This window comes from Saimiri boliviensis, chromosome 10, assembly GCF_048565385.1.
Source record: "Saimiri boliviensis isolate mSaiBol1 chromosome 10, mSaiBol1.pri, whole genome shotgun sequence".
NCBI classification, from domain to species: Eukaryota; Metazoa; Chordata; class Mammalia; order Primates; family Cebidae; genus Saimiri; species Saimiri boliviensis.
The window spans coordinates 6,326,480-6,346,291 of record NC_133458.1 but is presented as its reverse complement, the minus strand read 5'-3'; the positions used below and the strand labels follow the sequence as shown (position 1 = coordinate 6,346,291).

At 41.1% G+C, this 19,812-nt stretch overlaps 1 protein-coding gene across 6 annotated transcripts in view; it reads left to right on the top strand.

Moving 5' to 3' along the window:
* The window catches only part of ACTR3B (actin related protein 3B), a 103,940-nt gene that overhangs the window by 13,790 nt on the left and 70,338 nt on the right, over nt 1-19,812 (top strand). For 3 of the 6 annotated variants that reach the window (XM_074378866.1, XM_074378870.1, XM_039472908.2), the window contains exon 2: nt 10,961-11,016. The exons of 2 other annotated variants lie outside the window; for them this stretch is intronic. In XM_074378866.1, the coding sequence (XP_074234967.1) occupies nt 10,961-11,016 (56 nt within the window). Of the gene's footprint in view, nt 1-10,960; nt 11,017-11,468; nt 11,567-19,812 lie in introns of those variants that run through there. One more of the 6 variants, XM_074378867.1, reaches the window with a different exon arrangement.

The following is a 19,812-nucleotide window of genomic DNA, read 5'->3' as shown; positions in this document are numbered from 1 at the left end:
CCACTTTGGAAGGCTGTGGCAGGTGGATCACTTGAGGTTAGGAGTTCAAGACTAGCCTGGCCAACATGGTGAAAGCCCATTTCTACTAAAAAAAACACAAATTAGCCGGCATGATGGGGGTGCGCCTGTAATCCAAGCTACTCAGGAGGCTGAGGCAGGAGAATTGCTTGAACCCAGGAGGTGAAGGCTGCAGTGAGTGGAGATCATGACAGTGTACTCCAGCCTGGGTGACAGAGTGAGACTCTGTCTCCAAACAAACAAACAAAACTGTAGTTCAAAAATATGCCAAACAAATGCACAGTAAAAGCATGAGTATTATTTGAATGCAAAGCAAAACATTTTAAATGAAACAAGGATTTGTTATCTTTTTGGATTATTTAAAATTGTTTTATGTTTATCATTGTACTCTGGCTCTGCCAGTTAACTGTGAGTGCAAAGACCCTTTGCTTTACACGTTCCAGAAAATCAACTTCTAGAGAAGGCTGAAGCTAAGGAGGAGCAAGTGCCCAGCAGTGTGGGGCAGGAGAGGAGGGCTCACCATGGCCTGAGTATTTGGGGCCATCCACAGCCCTCAGCCCTCCAATTCCAGTTCCAATTCTCATATCCGTATGAGAAAAGGTCTCAGACAAGTTAAGGGACACATGGAAGGTGATATACTGAGTTTGATAACTTGGCTGGCAATCTGTAGGTATAGTTTTACCTATTTTTTTTTTTCTTTTGAGACAGAGTCTCACACTTGCCCAGGCTGTTGTGCAGTGGTGTGATCTCGGCTCACTGCAATCTCTGCCTCCTGGGTTCCAGCAGTTCTCTGCCTCAGCCTCCCGAGTAGCTGGCATGCGCAACCATGCCCAGCTATTTTTTTTTTTTTTTTTTTTTTTGTATTTTTAGTAGAGACGGGGTTTCACTATGTTGGCCGGGATGGTCTCAGTTTCCCAACCTCGTGATCTGCCCACCTTGGCCTCCCGAAGTGCTGGGATTACAGGTGTGAGCCACTATGCCTGGCCAGTTTTATGTGTATTTGAGAGTAGTGCTTACCTCCATCATGCTAGCTTTTGGAAGGTAGTGTTTAAAAAAAAAAAACTCAAGGCATTTTAATGTAAAGTTGACGGTCTTGAATGCTTACATATATTTGGGAAAATTGGATTAGTGTAGTTCTCATTTGGGATGGAGATATATATAACTGGAATAGAGATGATATGAAATCTTTTTTTTTTTAAGACGTGGTTTCACTATGTTGGTCAGGCTGGTCTGGAACTCCCGACCTCAGGTGATCCACCCGCCTTGGCCTCCCGAAGTGCTGGGATGACAGGTGTGAGCCACTGTGCCTGACCAGTTTTATGTGTTTTTGAGAGTAGTACTTACGTCTATCATGCTAGCTTTTGGAAGGTAGTGTTTAAAAAAAACCCCAAGGGATTTTAATGTAAAGTTGGTGGTCTTGAATGTTTACATATGTTTGGGAAAATTGGATTAGTGTAGTTCTCATTTGGGATGGAGATAGATATATATCTAAAACTGGAAGAGAAATGATAAGAAATTTTAGTATATGGAGGGACTTTTTTTTTTTTTTTTTAAAAGATGGGGCTTCACCAAGTTGGTCAGGCTGATCTTGAACTCCTGACCTCAGGTGATCCGCCTGCCTTGGCCTCCAAAGTGCTTGGATTATAGGCATGAGCCACCACGCCCGGCCTATAGAGGGACTTTTTTTTGAGATGGAGTTTTCGCTCTTGTTACCCAGGCTGGAGTGCAATGGAGCGATCTCGGCTCACCGCAACCTCTGCCTCCTGGGTTCAGGCAATTCTCCTGTCTCAGCCTCCTGAGTAGCTGGGATTACAGGCATGCGCCACCATGCCCAGCTAATTTTTTTTTTTTTTTTTTTTTTTTTTTTGAGACGGAGTTTCGCTCTTGTTACCCAGGCTGGAGTGCAATGGCGCGATCTCGGCTCACCGCAACCTCCGCCTCCTGGGCTCAGGCAATTCTCCTGCCTCAGCCTCCTGAGTAGCTGGGATTACAGGCACGCACCACCATGCCCAGCTAATGTTTTGTATTTTTAGTAGAGACGGGGTTTCACCATGTTGACCAGGATGGTCTCGATCTTTTGACCTTGTGATCCACCCGCCTCGGCCTCCCAAAGTGCTGGGATTACAGGCTTGAGCCACCACGCCCTGCCTTGAGCCACCACGCCCGGCCTAATTTTTTTGTATTTTTAGTAGAGACAGGGTTTCACCTTGTTGACCAGGATGGTCTTGATCTCTTAACCTCGTGATCTACCCGCCTCGGCCTCCCAAAGTGCTGGGATTACAGGCTTGAGCCACGGCACCTGGCTAGAGGGACTTTTAAAGTAGAAACAAAATGAAGGAAATTATTCAGGAAAGTAATTGGTATATTTGACCACCTAGGCTGTTTAAATACTTACATTTCAGAAAATATATAACAAGGTAAACAAGGTAAACAAACTGGGAAAAAATAGCAGTGTATATGAGCAAGCACAAATATCCTCAGTATATAAGTGTTCACACAAATTGATAAGAACACTAAAACTCTAGTAGAAAAGTTGTCTAAGGACACTTCATGAGAGAAATAGAGATCCCTAGTATATAAAAATTAATATTCAGTAGTAAGTAAATAAAATTATTGCACAATGAAATCCTACTTCTTTTGAATTGCAAAATATTATCCAAAAATGGCAACATTTAACACTGAGGTAGAGATTACCCACGTTTTAGAGATGAAGAAACCAACGAATGAAAGGATTAATTTACGTGCCTCAAATCACATAGCTGGTACTGGGATTCGAACCTAGCATTGTGGCCATATTAAGCTGGCCTCACATTATAAATATATACTGTTTGCAAGCACTTTCAAGCTATATTATGCATCTGTTTATGGCAGTAACTATACATCTTCATTTTTGATGGTTGTATGGAATTTTGTTGGATGGATATGTAATTTATATATATAATATCTAATTGATACATAATTTATATAATTTATTTAACATATCCTCTATTTTGAGTGTTTCCAGGTTCTAGTAGTTGTTTTGCTATTACAGTGCTTCACTGAACTTTTTTTTGTGTGTATATCTTTGCATACATGTAAAAATACTTACGTGGAGTATATTCCTAGAAAGGCACTATTTGGCTAATAGAGTGTATGCATTACAATTTTTGTTAGATAATGTGACCCTTTATAATGGCTCTTGAACCCTCTACGACCACCTTCAGTATTGGCACCAATTTTGAATGGCTTTGCATTAAATTTATAAGTAGATGTAGTGATATTCAGTGTTCCTTTTAAAAATATTGACTCAAAAAAAAAAAATTTGACTCTTCCTTATCCTGAACCAATTGACCAGAAACTTAAACAACAACAGAAAAAAGGACTCTTCCTGTATAAGATTAAGGTATATCTCTATTTGTCTGCTTGTATATGGAGAATTTATTTGAAGGGTAATATTTTAGGGCTAGGAGTAATAGCTTGGTCATATAGTTATGTTATGTAGTTTATTCTTTTTGTGTGTGTGTGTGTGGCTGGCCACATAAAGTCCTACATAACTCTCCAGCACCACCCACCTGGAGAAGCAGATATGGATGTCAACTACTGTTTTTTCTCCCTTCTCAAACAGATATAGCTTGGCTATATAGTTTATTCTTTTTTTAAAAAATTAATTTATTTTTAATTTTATGAATACAGATGGGGTTTCACCATGTTGGTCAGGCTGGTCTCGAACGCCTGACCTCAGGTGATCCACCCATCTCGGCCTCCCAAAGTGCTAGGATTACAGGCATGAGCCACTGCGCCCGACCTGTAGTTTATTCTTAAGGGTAGTAGTCTGTTGTTGCCTTTCTGAATGGGATGTTTTTATTTATTTATTTATTTATTTATTTATTTATTTATATTTATTTATTTTTTATTTTTTGAGGTGGAGTTTCGCTCTTGTTACCCAGGCTGGAGTGCAATGGCGCGGTCTTGGTTTGCTGCAACCTCCGCCTCCTGGGTTCAGGCAATTCTCCTGCCTCAGCTTCCTGAGTAGCTGAGATTACAGGCATGTGCCACCATGCCCAGCTAATTTTTTGTATTTTTAGTAGAGACAGGGTTTCACCATGTTGACCAGGATGATCTCGATCTCTTGACCTCGTGATCCACCCACCTCAGACTCCCAAAGTGCTGGGATTACAGGCGTGAGCCACCATGCCCGGCTCATTTATTATATGTTCTTATTTGTTATTGTTAGGGAAGTTGTTGTTTTTTGCCTATTCATTTAGTAACTGGTCGTCTTTTTGAATTCCCTTATGGCTTTTAGTTTTTCTCTTAATTTCCTTAGTTATTCCAGGTAAACAGTTATCATCTATAAAGAATTAAATTTGCCAGGTGCAGCGGCTTACACCTGTAATCTCAGTACTTTGGGAGGCCAAGGTGGATTGCCTGAGGCCAGAAGTTCGAGACCAGCTTGGCCAACATGGTGAAACCCCATCTGTGTTAAAAAAATATTAGCCAGGCGTGGTGGTGCATGCCTGTAGGTCCCAGCTACTTGGGAGGCTGAGGCAGGAGAACCGCTAAAACCTGGGAGGTGGAGGTTGCAGTGAGCTGAGATCACACTACTGTACTCCATCCTGAGCAACAGAGTGAGACTCTGTTTCAAAAAAAGAATTAAATTTTAATCTCCTCCATATTCCCAGAATCTTTTCCTTTACTTAGTTCTTTTTGATTTGTAATATCTGGTTCTTCCTAAACAGTGTAAAATCAGAATAATGGTAGTAGATCTCCTTAGCTTAGTTCTGGCTTTAATAAGGATTCTTCCAGTGTTTCATTTTATTTTGGTTTGAGATTCCCCCCCCCCATCATTTGTTCCTAAGGAATATTCTCTTTTTATCTTAAGTTTTTTACTTTCATAGATTGAGCCTAGATTTTACTTTCATAGTGAGCCTGCTACTTTTATTTTTTTTATTTTTGAGACTGCGTTTCACTCTGTCACCAGGCTGGAGTGCAGTGGTGCTATCTCAGCTCACTGCAACCTCCACCTCCTGGGTTCAAATGATTCTTCTGCCTTAGCCTGCTGAGTAGCTGGGACTACAGGCGTATGCCACCATTCCCAGCTAATGTTTTTGTATTTTTAGTAGAGACAGGGTTTCTCCATGTTGGCCAAGATGGTCTTAATCTCACGACCTCATGATCTGCCTGCCTTGGCCTCTGAAAGTGCTGGGATTATAGGTGTGAGCCACTGCATCCAGCGTGTTTTTTTTTTTTTTTTAAGATGGAGTCTCACTCTGTCGCTCAGGCTGGAGTACAGTGATGCTGGGGCTCAAGTGATTCTCATGCCTCAGCCTCCTGAGTAGCTGGAACTGCAGGCAAGTGCCACCATGCCTGGCTAATTTTTGTATTTTAGTAGAGTCGGGGGTTTCACCTTGTTGCTCAGGTGGTCTCGAACTTCTGAGCTCAGGTGATCTGCTCGTGTCAGCCTCCCAAAGTGCTGAGATTACAGGCATGAGCCACTGTGCCTGGTCTTTTTTCACTATTTCCTTTTTTTTTTTTTTTTTTTTTAATTTTGAGATGGAGTCTCTGTCGCCCAGGATAGAGTGCAGTGGTGCGATCTTGGCTCACTGCAACTTTTGCTACCTGGGTTCAAGCAGTTCTCCTGTCTCAGCCTCCTGAGTAACTGGGACTACAGACACTTGCCACTATACTCGGCTAATTTTTGTATTTTTAGTAGAGATAGGGTTTCACCATTTTAGCCAGGGTGGTCTCAATCTCCTGACATCGTGATCTGCCTGCTTCGGCCTCCCAACGTGCTGTGATAACAAGTGTGAGCTACTGCGCCCGGCCTTTTTACTACTTCTTAATTGCATAGTTTGAATTGAAAAGCATTTCCTCCTTCCCCCTTCCCCCGCTTTTTTTTTTCATAGAATACCTGAACACATGGTGTTTACAGTGTTTTAAATAAGACAAAATTGGTACGTTTGGTAGCTGGGGCTTGGTGGCTCATGCCTATAATCCTAGCACTTTGGGAGGCTGAGGTGGGAGGATCCCTTGAGCCAAAGAGTTTGAGACCAATCTGGGTAACACAGGAATATTGCCCAGATCTCTACAAAACAAACAAACAAAAAAAAAAACAAAAAAACACTTGGCTGGGCGTGATGCCATGTGCTTGTGGTCCCAGCTACTTGGGAGGCTGAAGTGGGAGGATCACTTGAGCCCGGGAGGTTGAGAGGCTGCAGTGAGCCGTGATCACACCACTGCACTCCAGCCTAGGCAATAGAGTGAGACTGGTTTCAAAAAAAAAAAAAAAAAAAAAAGGACGTATGAGTTGTTTCTTTTGAACTTCTGACCAGTATTAAACTATTTTTTTTTTTTTAAGATGAGGATTTCACCATGTTCGTCAGGCTGGTCTTGAACTCCCCACCTCAGGTGATCCGCCCACCTTGGCCTCCAAAGTACCTTGGCCTCCAAAGTACTTGGATTACAGGCGTGAGCCATCATGCCCGGCCTAAACTTTAATATTATAGATATATTTTGCTAAATGTGGTGGGTGGAAGGAGGTTTTGGTAGAATGTGACTGTGAAGTTGGGGAGCTTGCATCATATAAAAATGCCAAAGGTGACTTCATGTGGTGTAGTCAAGGTCAGTGTTCTAAGATGGTTCACCAGAACCATGTGTGTGAGGGAAGCCTGTTAAGAACACATGCCCAATCTTTTCTGGAGATTCCTATTCAGTGAAATTTGCACAGACCCTGGGAATCTGTTTCAGGAGTTTCCCAGGTGATCTGGTCAAGCCTCATAAGCCTCACGTGGCTTATTTTTTCTCAGTGCCTACCCAGATGATCTTAAACTTGCCTTCCAGGTAAAGTAAGCCATATTACAACTGGAAAAACTGGAAAACTCAATCTGAAGTCCTCTGTTGAATAGGTAAACATTTTGAGGAACACTTTGAGGACCTGGGCCATGTCCACCCTCATCCCTATCCTCAGTCTATATGTTTTAGTGACTAGTACAGTGCCTGCTACATTGTTTCTAGTTAGTAAATTGGTTGAAATAGGGAATGTTTCTTTTTCTGGTAAATGGTGTCTTGAGCACTCTGCATATTTAGGAATTGTGTCTTACTTTTGCTTTTTTGATCCTACTCTTCATGGCATTGAGCTGTAATGTTGTCATCTCTAATGGGGCAGGCCAGTCTAGCATTGAGTTCTCTTAGGGAAGAATTTGAGGATGTGCACTTTTTAGATGACATCTACTGAGTTATATTTGATAGATTGCCGTTGAAGTTTGGGATGGGTGAGCCTATGTTGGTGGAGATATTATTAAAATTTTAAATTTGAATGTCTCTTAAAAAATTTGTTTGATGTTTGCTACATTATGATTACTCAAAGTCACAAAACTTTTAAGTGTATTTGATACTATTAATATATAAGGAATAGCCCAGGAAAATGGAAAGATATTGCATTAGAATTAAGTGATCTGAATAATTTGTGCTTTCGTCAGTGTTTTTAAAAATAACTTCAGTTCTGCTAGGAGGGTAAGGGAAGCTCTCACAGTAAGTTGTTAACACGTAAGAATATTAATATATCTTCATGTTGGTTTGCCTCAGTCATGAAAATCATTCTTGGCTTAATGTCATTGATACTTAATGCTTAGTGTGACTCTGATAGAGGCCTCCTTCCAAGGCTTTACTGTCTAAAAGAACGTTTTAGCTCCGGAATCTGAACATTCCAGCAGCTGTTGCTGAGTGGCATCTGTGTTTAGTTCAAGAGCTGTGGGCCTAACAGTGCTCAAGTCTGTTTTTGTAGTCTGACCTTTTTCTGCTGTGGGTCATAGTTACGATTTTAGGGTACAAAACTTTGGGGTGGAAATGAGACATAATTGTTGAAGACTTACCAGGTATATCCTAGATTTACTATTGGTTTCATACACTTCATTCTCACCACTATACAAATTAAACTGTCCATGGTGTACAGTGGAAAGAGTGAATGCTGTCACTTGGGACACAGAACACATTGCTTTTTTTTTTTTTTTTAACTTTTCAGAATTTTTTTTTTTTTTTTTTTTTTTTTTGAGACAGGGTCTTGCCCTGTCACCCAGGCTAGAGTATGGTTAGCACAGTCATAGTTGAGCCCAGGAGGCTGAGGCAACCTTGAACTGCTGGGCTTAAGGGGTCCTCTTGCCTCAGTCTCTTAAGTAGCTGGGACTACAGGCATGCATCACCAGTCCAGCCACTTTAAAAGTTTTCTGTAGACATGGGGTCTTGCTTTGTTGCCCAAGCTGGTCTTAAACTTCCGGGCTCAAGCAGTCCTCCTGTCTCAGCCTTCCAAAGTGCTGGAATTAAAGGTGTGAGCCACTGTGCTCACACTAACTTTTCAAAATTTTAAATTGGGGAACATTTAAACATGTAGAAAAATAATAGTAAAAATAATAATGAATACTTGTATAGATAGTATTCTAGTATTTTTATATATACTAACTCACTCAATTGTTATATTAACCCTAAAATAAAAGATAGGTTGTATTAACCCTATTTTACAGTAACTGACATACAGATAGGTAAAGTAACTTGCCCAAAGATACACATTTGTCAAATAGTGGGGCTGGGATTTGAACTCAGTATGGTGCCAAAGTGCATGGTCTTAACCAATACAGTGTACTCAGAATATGAAGATGATATAACAACCTGAATGATACTTAGCACCTAATTTTAATAAATGTTAACATTTTACCATATTGGTTTCAGTGTTTATTGTTTTTTCCTAAAACCCGTTAGACATTGGTCACTGCTCCTTTTTAGGTAGGAGATTGTGGTAGATGATGTCTGTGATTTTTTTCTGGTTCCATTAGATTCTGACTTCCAGCATCCCTTTTTCAAATATCGGTTTTCCCCTAGCAGTTTGACAATGATTACCTTTGTTGCAACTGGTAAGAATACATTCAGCAGATATTTCTGGAGTATCTGCCATGTGCCAGGCACTGTGCCGGGGGTGTAGATAGAGCCATGAGGAAGGACCCTGTTCTGGGCAGCGTGTGGAACTCATAGTCTAACGGTGTGGGAAGGTGGATTTATTTAAGCATAAGGTGCATACTTTTTGTGGGAAGTAGCTGATGTAATTTGTTAAAGACACAGATTTGATGATTTCAGATCTGCTTGTTGGATTCCATAGGCACGTTTAGCCTTGGGTTAGTAATTCACTTATTTATATTTATTTTCTGGAATATAATTCCAGAATGATGTTCAAATGAGGGAGGATCTGGAATTCTAAAGGCCAGTCTCTGTTGCCTCCATCCTGAGTTGGCTCTGAAATCCCCCTTGTAGGCCTGTGAACCCTGCAGTGGGGTTGTTGTGGGTCCACTCGGCCTTGTACTCTGTTTCCAGCTCTCTAGTTGTGGAACTGGAGCAGGCTTCACGTGGGTCTTGCCTCCAGAAGCTCAGGACTCAGGCCTGAGGAGTCCCAGGGCTTGGCATTGCCCTGTCTCCTGTGGCATGAAGATCTCAGATCTTGTGGAAGCTGAGCAGTAATGTGTGATTTAAGGGGAGCTGATGTGTTTTTTGTGTCCTTAGACCTTACCCATTCGCCATGTGTTCAAACGTAGTAAAACTAGCATATAGTAAAATAGATTTAAAAATTACAAAATTAATTTAGAATTTAGAAGTATTACCAGATCAAAAATGTAATAGCAAGCATCTCGAAATAATTTTAAAAATACAGCGAATTAATAAAGTTAGTTTTAACACTGCTAGTGTTTTTTTTTTTTTTTTTTGAGAGAGCCTCCCTCTGTCACCCAGGCTGGGGTGCAGTGGGATGATCTTGGCTCAAGGCAACCTCCGCCTCCCAGATTCAAGTGTCTCCCGAGTAGCCGGGACTACAGGTGCACGCCACCACCACACCCGGCTAATTTTCTGTATTTTTAGTAGAGACGGGGTTTCACTGTGTTAGCCAGGATGGTCTCGATCTCCTGACCTGGTGATCCGCCCGCCTTGGCCTCCCAGAGTGCTGGGATTACAGGTATGAGCCACTGAGCCTGGCCAACACTGCTAGTATTTTTATTCACTGTAAGTATTATTACAGAATGACTGCTTGGTTGTCCAGACGTTACTGTTTTACTGTTAATTAGAGTAGTCCTAATAAGAAGGGACGTGCTGATGAGTCTTCTCAATTTACTCACCGCTTCTCAACTTTATTTCCAGCAGATGGTTCTGAGTGGTGGTTTTTTTTTTCCACCACCCCCCCCTTTTATATTTAGGAGATTAGCAAATGCTTTTGGAACAGATAGTAGTATTTTGGCATTTGTTTTAGTTGAGACTTTTGGAATCTATCATGCAGTGTCTTGACAGAAAATGGGCTCCTTCTGAAATGAGATGATAAAGAGATGCTCTTGTCAGATGCTTCTCAGGAGATGGCAGTAGCTGTTTCTTAGACATATGCCATGACATTTTAAGAAAATTACATAATCATTTTCTAACCACCCCCCACCCCCAAAGTTCAGGAAGTTTGTATAAAAGTTCTAGGAAGTAAGTATACTTCTTGGAGAGCCAGCGCTGGAATTAGCCTGCATATGGAGATTGGAGTTCTTTTTCTGCAGTTCATTAGTGTGGGCAGTTTAATCCACTTCTCAGTGCCTCCCTTTTCTCATCTGCAAAACAGGGATAATTTCTACTTTCTTCACAGAGTTTTTGTAAAGATAGAGTCAAAGCACTTTTAAAGTTATTAGGGATACACAAAATGTAATTTATATGTTAGTATATATGTGTTTCTTTTTTTTCTAGTAGAAACAAGCATACTATTTAAAGTTTTTGTAAAACTGCTTTCTTATTTGAAATTAGTGTTTGATTCTCAGTGGTCACAAGTTTTATTTTTTTAATTTCAAGGAGTATTCTGAGGCTTGATATTTTAGGACTTGGAGAGCTTATGATAAAAGACATAAATTCAATGTAGATGAGAGCATTATTATCTAAACATGTGTTGATGACTTTGTGCTTTTAGGTATACCAAGCTTGGCTACGCAGGCAACACTGAGCCCCAGTTCATTATTCCTTCATGTAAGTAAAGCTCTATCCTTGGGTTTATAAAGGTTTGTGTTTCTCAGAATTGTTCTAAGTGTTCTGATTCTGTTTTTCAAGGTGTATTAATGTACTTACCGTCTTCATTTAGAAGACTGTTCTGGTTACCCCACAATTTTCTATTTCTTTTGTTCCATTCTGATAAAGCCCCTCATCACTGTCATTGGAATCTCAGCTTGGGTGGTCAGCAGAGTCCATTTATTCAATTATAAATGCCTGAACTGCTTAGAAAAAAGTATATCTGGTCTTTAAGGTTAATTTGTAGTCTTAAATACATACAGTCGGTTAGCTTAGCAACTTAATGGACTGAGTATCTCTTGTATTACACTATTCACTCTATTGAAAGGTTTTTTTTTTAAGGGGGTGGAAGTGATAGGCCTGATAACTGTTTTCATTGTGTTTAGAAGTGTTCTGTTTTTGTTTCATTTCAGTTTTAATCAGTAGAGAATGATAAGTTTCACGGACGTGTCCTTGCAGTTTGGCACGGGGTGTCTGCTCACTCTTTATTTCCTGTAGGAGTCTTCCCAAGGTTAGTCAGCTGTTTAAAGGATAGGATTCTCTGGAACTGTCTACATTTCAGGTTATTATTTGGAAACAGTTAGCTAAAGAGTAAGATGTATTAATCAAGAGTAAGTGAAACTCTGCTCCCTACATGTAGTTCTTGTAGGATAAGTTGTGATTTTAGAAATTGTAAGTTGTTAGGGGTCCATGATGTTTTAATAACAGGCTTTGTGAACAGTGCAGAACATGGACAGGGAAAAACAGTTGGAGAGAAGATGCTTCATGGGTGTTTATTCAGGGGAGGGCTAAAGCTGTATTAGGTGAATGTGGGTATTCACATAACTGGGAAGTGGACTCCAGATTCTTTGAGAGCATTTAAATCACCTCATTCCAGTTCCTTGCTTGCTGAATAACTGGCCATCAATATGATTTTCTAGATCTTAATGCTCTGCTGCCATGAATGGGTTATCCTTGAAGACAGGTGTGATTAGTCTGCTGTGTTCTCATTTTGAGTTCATAAATGAGATTCTTAGTGTGCTTGGGGCACCATAGTAAAATACTAAGGACTGGAGAAATTACTGTTATCATAGTCCTGGAGGTTGGAAGTCCAAGATCAAGGTGCTGTCAGAGTTGGTTTCTGGTGAGATCTCTCTCCTTGGCCTGCCATGTGGCCACCTTCTCTCTGTGCCCTCGCATGGTCTGATCTCTGTCTCAGTGCGGGGGGACCTCTCTGATGTCTCTTTCTCTTCCTATAAGGCCACCACTCTTATTGATGGGAATCCCTCATTTACTCTAATCGCCTCCCTAAAAGCTCCATCTCCAAATGCAGTCACATTGAGGGTTAGGGCTTCAGCGTAGTGAATTCTGTGGGGACATGGTTCAGTCCATAACAATTGGTGTTCTGTAGGATGAATCAGTCTTTTGTGAATTTCATTAATGTGAATGCCCCAGAATGCGATCAGTCCATGCTGAGTTGATAAATTGAACTTCCTGACTTTTCAAAGCAGAAGATTAGATTTTAACCTTGTTAAGTGCAACAGCTATAAAAGGCTGACCTTGCACCTTTTGCTTTAATGTGTTGCCATTTAAAACTGTCAGTAGCATGCAGTTGGCTGCCCTATTTAACCTGTCATTATTAATAGAGAAGGGAAGCGAAGACAGTTATTAGCAGGATTTCATTCACTGTCAAAGAGCAGGAGAGCTCTCAGACTGCCGCTGTCAGAACCTTAGCAGTTGCAGAAGCTAGGAGGAGAATACAGTTGTCAAAGAGGTGGGAGTGAAAGAACAGTTGTATTGTTGGGCTGAATTTGTTGCAAGGATAGAGAGGCCCCAGGAGTCAAGGTTAGAAGATGATGGGGCAGAAGTGAGCATACTGAGATGTGGAAGTGAGGGCCTGGGTTAGCGTGGACAGTTGGCCTGCTATGTGTCTTGGTGCTGGGAGTGGAACTGTTGTGTGCAAGTGTGTGGATGTGCGGTGAGTGCTAGAGCGAGACTTTCTCGCTCTGCTGGGCACGGAGGCTAGGCACTGTGGGGGTGTGGAGAAGCAGGGGTGCTGCAGGAAGGTGGGGAGAGCGCCAGAAGGTGGGGATGACCTGTGGAGAAAGGCTGGGTGGTGAAGGACTTGCAAGTGTCCTCTTAAGGAATTCTGCTTTCATTTTGCATACCAGGGATTTTCAGACTGTTTTTGAGGCTTCTCTCTGGGGCCTGGCCCACTCTGCTAGAGAAGTCCCAAGCCCTGTCCCTGCATGTGTCTGATTTGTTTGAGGTAGGGGGCAGCTCTGCATGTGTCTGGTTTGTTTGAGCTTCTGTGCAGAATTTGCTTGGTTGTTTGAAGAAAGTTTTTCCCTGCTTTTTTTTCTTAAGTTGTTGGAGGATATCCGTGGTCCCGCCACAGCTTTAGGAGGAGAATGTGTGGTGATCACAGCAGTAGAAAGAGGCTGGAGGAGGAGCAGGGAGGGGCTGAGAGAAAGGGCGCACTTTTAGACATTCAACGTTGGAAGAGTTCAGGTGTGAAGAGATTTAACGCCCAGGGAAGAGAGTTAGGCTGGAGATAGAAAGTATAACAAGTATAACAGCGGGCAGGCGTGGTGGCTCACGCCTGTAATCCCAGCACTTTAGAAGGCCAAGAAGGGTGGATCACCTGAGGTCAGGAGTTTGAGACCAGCCCTGGCCACAAGGGCAAAACCTCATCTCTACTAAAAATACAAAAATTAACTGGGCATGGTGGTGTGTGTTTAATTTCAGCTACTCGGGTGGCTGAGGCAGGAGAATCATTTGAACCTGGGAGGTAGAGATTGCAGTGAGCGGAAATTGCACCACTGCACCGTAGGCTGGGCAACAGAATAAGGCTCTGTCTCTAAAACACACACACACACACATACCCACTCACCCACCCCACCCCAATGGACTTACCACCAAGAATGAACACATCAGCATTATTGCATATTTCATCTTTGTATCAGAGTGAATGAATAAATGACGTATTACAGGTTGAGTATCAGTCCCCTCTTTTTTCCTTCTTTCTTTCTTCTGGTGGATGTTTTCTGGTTGACTTTCTACTCCATTTTTAGCTGTATATTACATGTACAAGGATACATTAGTTTGTGAGTTCAGACATTTTCAAAATGGTATCATACTGTAACTAACTTTCTGCATGGTCTTTAAAAAGAAAAACCCTCAATATTATGTTTTTATCATTTATCAGTGCCAATACAGATCTGCATCAGAATTCTAATGTGAATATACAACAGGTTTTTTTTTTTTTTTTTTTTTTTTGAGGTGGAGTCTCTGTAACCCAAGCTGGAGTGCAGTGGCGTGATCTCGGCTCAGTGCAACCTTCGCCTCCTGGGTCCCGGTTCAAGCAGTTCTCCTACCTCAGTTTCCCAAGTAGCTGGGATTACAGGCCCGAGCCACCATGCCCAGCTAAATTTTGTATTTCTCAGTAGAGACGGGGTTTCACCATGTTGGCCAGTCTGGTCTTGAACTCATGACCTTGTGATCCACCCGCCTTGGCCTCCTAAAGTGCTGGGATTATAGGCATGAGCCACTGTGCCCTGCCACAACAGTTTTTTTCCCTTTTGGGTGTTTCCCACATTTCTCTGTTAAATAAAATGCTACAGTAACAATCTCCTTATGCATATGTGCTAGTTTCCTGGGAGGAAATAATGAGAAATGGAATTGTTTTGTCACAGGCTGTACACCTCTTCATCCTTATTAGGCATTGCCACATTGCTCCTCCAGGAGGCTGATGTATATCCCATCAGCAGTGGGGGAGAATTTCTGCTTCGTACAGCCTTGACAATTGGTATTGTTTTACTTACATTTCCGTCGGTCTAATGAATGTAAAACAATGGATCATTCAAAAACTTTCCATTTTTCTGATTAATGGTAAGGTTGAGCACCTTTCATTGCCTGTTCATATCTTTGCCCATTTTTCTTTTACCCATTTTTCTATTTTGTCTTTTTAATGTAATCATAGGAACTCTTCGTAGAGGTTAAATATGAATTTTTTGTAGATACTTTTTTATTCTGTGACATTGTAAAAAATTATTTTTTATCCAGAAATTTAAAATTTTGATATAGTAACACTTCTCAGTCTTTTATAATTTGTTTCTGTTTAAAAAATGCATTTCTGGGCTGGGTGCGGTGGCTCACGCCTGTAATCCCAGCACTCTGGGAAGCCGAGGGGGGCGGATCATGAGGTCAAGAGTTTGAGACCACCCTGGCCAACATAGTGAAATCCCGCCTCTACCAAAATACAAAAATTAGCTGGGCATGGTGGTGTGTGCCTGTAGTCCCAGCTACTCGGGAGGCTGAGGTAGAATTTCTTGAACCCAGGAGGCAGAGGTTTCGGGGAGCCAAGATTGTGCCACAGCATTTCATCCTGGGCGACAGAGAGAGATTTTGTCTTAAAAAAAAAAATGCATTTCTACTCCAAAGTCATAAAGACTTTCTATTTTTTTTTTCTCTAAGAAAAATTTAAGTTAATTTGTGAGTATGGTGTGAAAGAGATAGGAAATTTTGTTTTCCATGTGACAGGCTAGTTTTCCCAGCACTATTTATTGAAGAATATGTTCCCATTTGGCACACATCTTTGGTAATATTGAGGTACCATTTATGCTTGGGAATATTTTCGGTGTCTTTATTTTGTTTCATTGATGTATTTTTCTATGTTCCATACTCACCGTGTTAAACATTACTACTTTATCGTATGTTTTAATCTAGTGGGTTCGATTCTTACTCATTTTTTTTCTCAGAATAGCTTTGGCTCTTGCTCTGTAGTGTACATTTTACAGTCAGCTTAAGTTCCATGAAAGTTATAATGGGGTTTTGATTATTTATAGATTAATTTGGGAACAATTTGACATCAAATTTGACTTTTACGGATAGGAATTGAGTAATCCTATCCTTGAATATGGTATATGTGTCTTATTGTTTATTCATGTTTTTCCAAGTAATGTTCTAAAGCATCCTTTACAAAGCTCTTACAGGCTGGGCGTGGTGGCTCACATCTGTAATCCCAGCACTTTGGGAGGCCAAGGCAGGCAGATCACTTGAGGCCAGGAGTTCGAGACCAGCCCAGCCAGCATGGTGAAACCCTGTCTCTGCTAAAAAATACAAAAATTAGCCGGGCGTGGTGGCTCATGCCTGTAATCCCAGCTACTTGGAAGGCTGAGGCACGAGAATCGCTTGAGCCTTGGAGGTGGAGATTGTGATGAACTGAGATCATGCCATTGCATTCCAGCCTGACTGACAGAGCTAGACGCTGTCTCAAAAAAAAAAAAAAAAAAAAAAAAAAAAGCTCTTACACAGAAGTCTGGGCACATTGGCTCAGAGCGCCTGTAATTGCAGCACTTTGGGAGGCTGAGGTGGGAGAATTGCTTGAGCCCAGGAGTTTGAGACCAGCCTTGGCAACGTAGTGAGACCCTGTCTTTACAAAAACTAAAAATAAATTAGCCAGGTATAGTGACACTGACCTGTGGTCCCAGCTACTTGGGAGGCTGAGGTGGGAGCATTGCTTCAACCCCAGAGATCGAGGCTGCAGTGAGTTGTGTGATTGCACCATTCCACTCCTGCCTGGGTGACATAATGAGACTTTGTCTTAAAAACAAACAAAACCCGAAAATAACTTTCACATAGTTTTTGTTAGCTTAATTTTTGGTATCTTTATGTTTTTGTTGCTGTCATCAAAATATTTTAAAAATTATATTTTCTAATTCATTATGGCCAGCATATGGGAATGCTACTGAGGTTTGTAAGTTTTTAATTTTTTTAATGCAGCAACCTTGCTGACCTTTCTTATTTGTTTTAATAGTCTGTGGATTATTTTAAGTTTCTTTATGCAGACCATTGTATTGCCTTCAAGTAATGGTTACTTTGTCTCTTCCAATCCTAGCACTTCATGTTTTTTTTCTTGGTATTGTTGTGTTGGCCAGAACTTCTCTTAAAACAGTGACCAGAGGGCCTGGCGTGGTGGCTCAAGCCTGTAATCCCAGCACTTTGGGAGGCCGAGGAGGGTGGATCACGAGGTCAAGGGATTGAGACCATTCTGATCAACATGGTGAAACCCCGTCTCTACTAAAAATACGAAAAATTAACTGGGCATGGTGGTGCACACCTGTAGTCTCAGCTACTCAGGAGGCTGAAGCAGGAGAATTGCCTGAACCCAGGAGGCGGAGGTTGGGGTGAGCCGAGATCGCGCCATTGCACTCCAGCCTGGGTAACAAGAGCGAAACTCCATCTCCAAAAACAAAAACAAAAACAAAAACAAAAACAAAAACAAAAACAAAAAAACAGTGACCAGAACTGGAGGCAGCAGGTGCTTTTTTGACTGTCTGACTTAAAGAGAATGAGATTTTATTATAGTGTTCTACTAGTGATTACTGCAGGTTTTTATGGAAATGCTTTTTCAGGTTAAAACAGTGCTCTTCTCTTCCTAGTTTAATCTGATGGTTTTTTTTTTTAATTTAAAAAATTATGAATGACAGTAAGTATTGACATCTAGTCAAGGCTCTTCTGTTATTGAGATGATCAGATGGTTTTGAACATTTGTGCTTTTTCTTTCTTTGTTTTTTTGAGACGCTGTAAGACTGGAGTGTAGTGGCATGATCATGATTCGCTGCAACTTGACTTTCCAGGTTCAAGAGGTCCTGCCACCTCAGTTTCCCAAGTAGCTGGGATCACACGTGGGAGCCATCACATCTGGCTAATTTTTAAATTTTTCATAGAGATGTGGTCTCAGTATGTTGCCTGTGCTGGTCTCGAACTTCCTGGGCTCAAGCAGTCCTCTCACCTTGGCCTCTCAAAGTGCTCAAATTACAGGTATGAGCAACCCCACCTGGTCTTTTTTTTTTTTTTTTTGAGATGGAGTCTCGCTGTGTCACCCAGGCTGGAGTGCATGGGTGCAGTCTTGACTCACTGCAACCTCTGCCTCAGGTTCAAGGAGAATCCTCAGGTTCAAGCAATTCTCCTTCCTCACCCTCCTGAGTAGGTGGGATTCCTGGTGTGTGCTACCAAGCCTGTCTAACTTTTTGTATTTGTAGGAGAGATGGGGTTTTGCTGTATTAGCAAGGATGGTCTGGATCTCCTGACCTCATGATCTACCTACCTTGCTTGGCTTCCCAAAGTGCAGGATTACAGGTGTGAACCACTGTGCCTGGCAGCCCACCTGCTCTTAATAGGAGAAATTGCTTTAATACATTTTCAAATATTGAGCAGTTATTTTCTTTGTTTTTCTTTTTGTAGAGATGGGGGTCTCTCTTTGTTGCCCAGGCTGGTTTCACACTCTTGGCCTCAAGTGATCCTCTTGCCTCAGCCTCTCAGAAGACTGGGATTATAGGAGTGAGCAACTATGTCCAGCTTGAACAGTTATTTCATATTTGGGATAAATCCTACTTGGTTATGAAATGTGAAATACATGCTGAACTGTAATTGCAAATATTTGGGAACTTTGCAGCAATATTCAAAAGTGAGATTAGACTGTAATTTTGATTTCTGGTATTGTTTTTGCCTGGTCATGTATCAGTATTATGTGGGCTTCATAAAATAAGTTTGTTAGCTTCTTTTTTTATTCTCTGGAACAATTTGCATAAGACAGGAATTGTTTATTCCTTCAAGCTTTAGTAAAAATATGTAACAGTCTTTTCAGAAATATACTGGATTAAAAAAAATTACTGTTGTCGTGTCTCTCAACTGCTGTAGCAAATGTTCTGAAGTATCTGTGTCTTACGTCCTGAGATACTCTCTTAATAATCTGCCTTAGATTGACGTCAGATGACTTTTTTTTGGCATTTAGGAAAGTAGTCATGCCTTTCCTTGGTTACCTACATTGTATAATCCTATACCCAAACAACTTTTTTTTTTTTTTTAACTGCAGAGCTTTTACATTGTTCTTTGTTCTTTTTTCTTTTCGATACAGAATCTTGCTCTGTCACTCAGGCTGGAGTACAGTGGCACAATCTCAGCTCACTGCAACTTTCACCTCCTGGGTTTAAGCAATTCTCTTGCCTCAGCCTCGCAAGTACCTGGGATTACAGATGTGTGCCACCATGCCTGGCTAATTTTTATAATTTTAACGGAGACATGGTTTCACTGTGTTGCTAGTCTGGTCTTGAACTTCCGGGCTCAAGCTGTCCACCTGCCTTGGTCTCCAAAAGTGATTATAGGCGAGAGCCACTGTGCCTGGCCCAGTGTTCTTTATTATTAAGTTTAATCTTGTTAGTTTTGATTCATCATTACAGCTGAAGTGTTTTATTTTCTAGTTTGTTTAAGTCATTTATAAACTCTGTCTTTAAAATATTTTATTTTGAAATAATTATAGATTAATAGGAAGTCGCAAAGATAGTTTAGTGAGATCCTGGGTACTTTTCCTATTTTCTCCCAAAGGTTACATCTTACAAATTGTAGTGCAGTATTACAACCAGAAGTGAGACCCTGTCTCTAAAAAACAAAAACAGACCGCCCCAGGAAACAGACTTTGGTACACTGTGTGTGTATAGGTCTATGTTTTTGTAATTCGACCTGTAGATTCTTTGAACTACCACTGTAATTAAGTTACAGAATTATTTTCTCACTACCAAGATCTCTGTGGTGCTATTCCTATATAATAACACTTACTCCTCTCCCTCCACTATTCTTAACCACTACTCAGTTTCTATCTCTATAATTTTATTATCTCCATAATGTATGTTCCTCAGTATATTAATATTTAAACAGATGGTGGTACATCATACACTGAATACTATTCAGCAAACATAGTACTCCTTGTACAGTAGA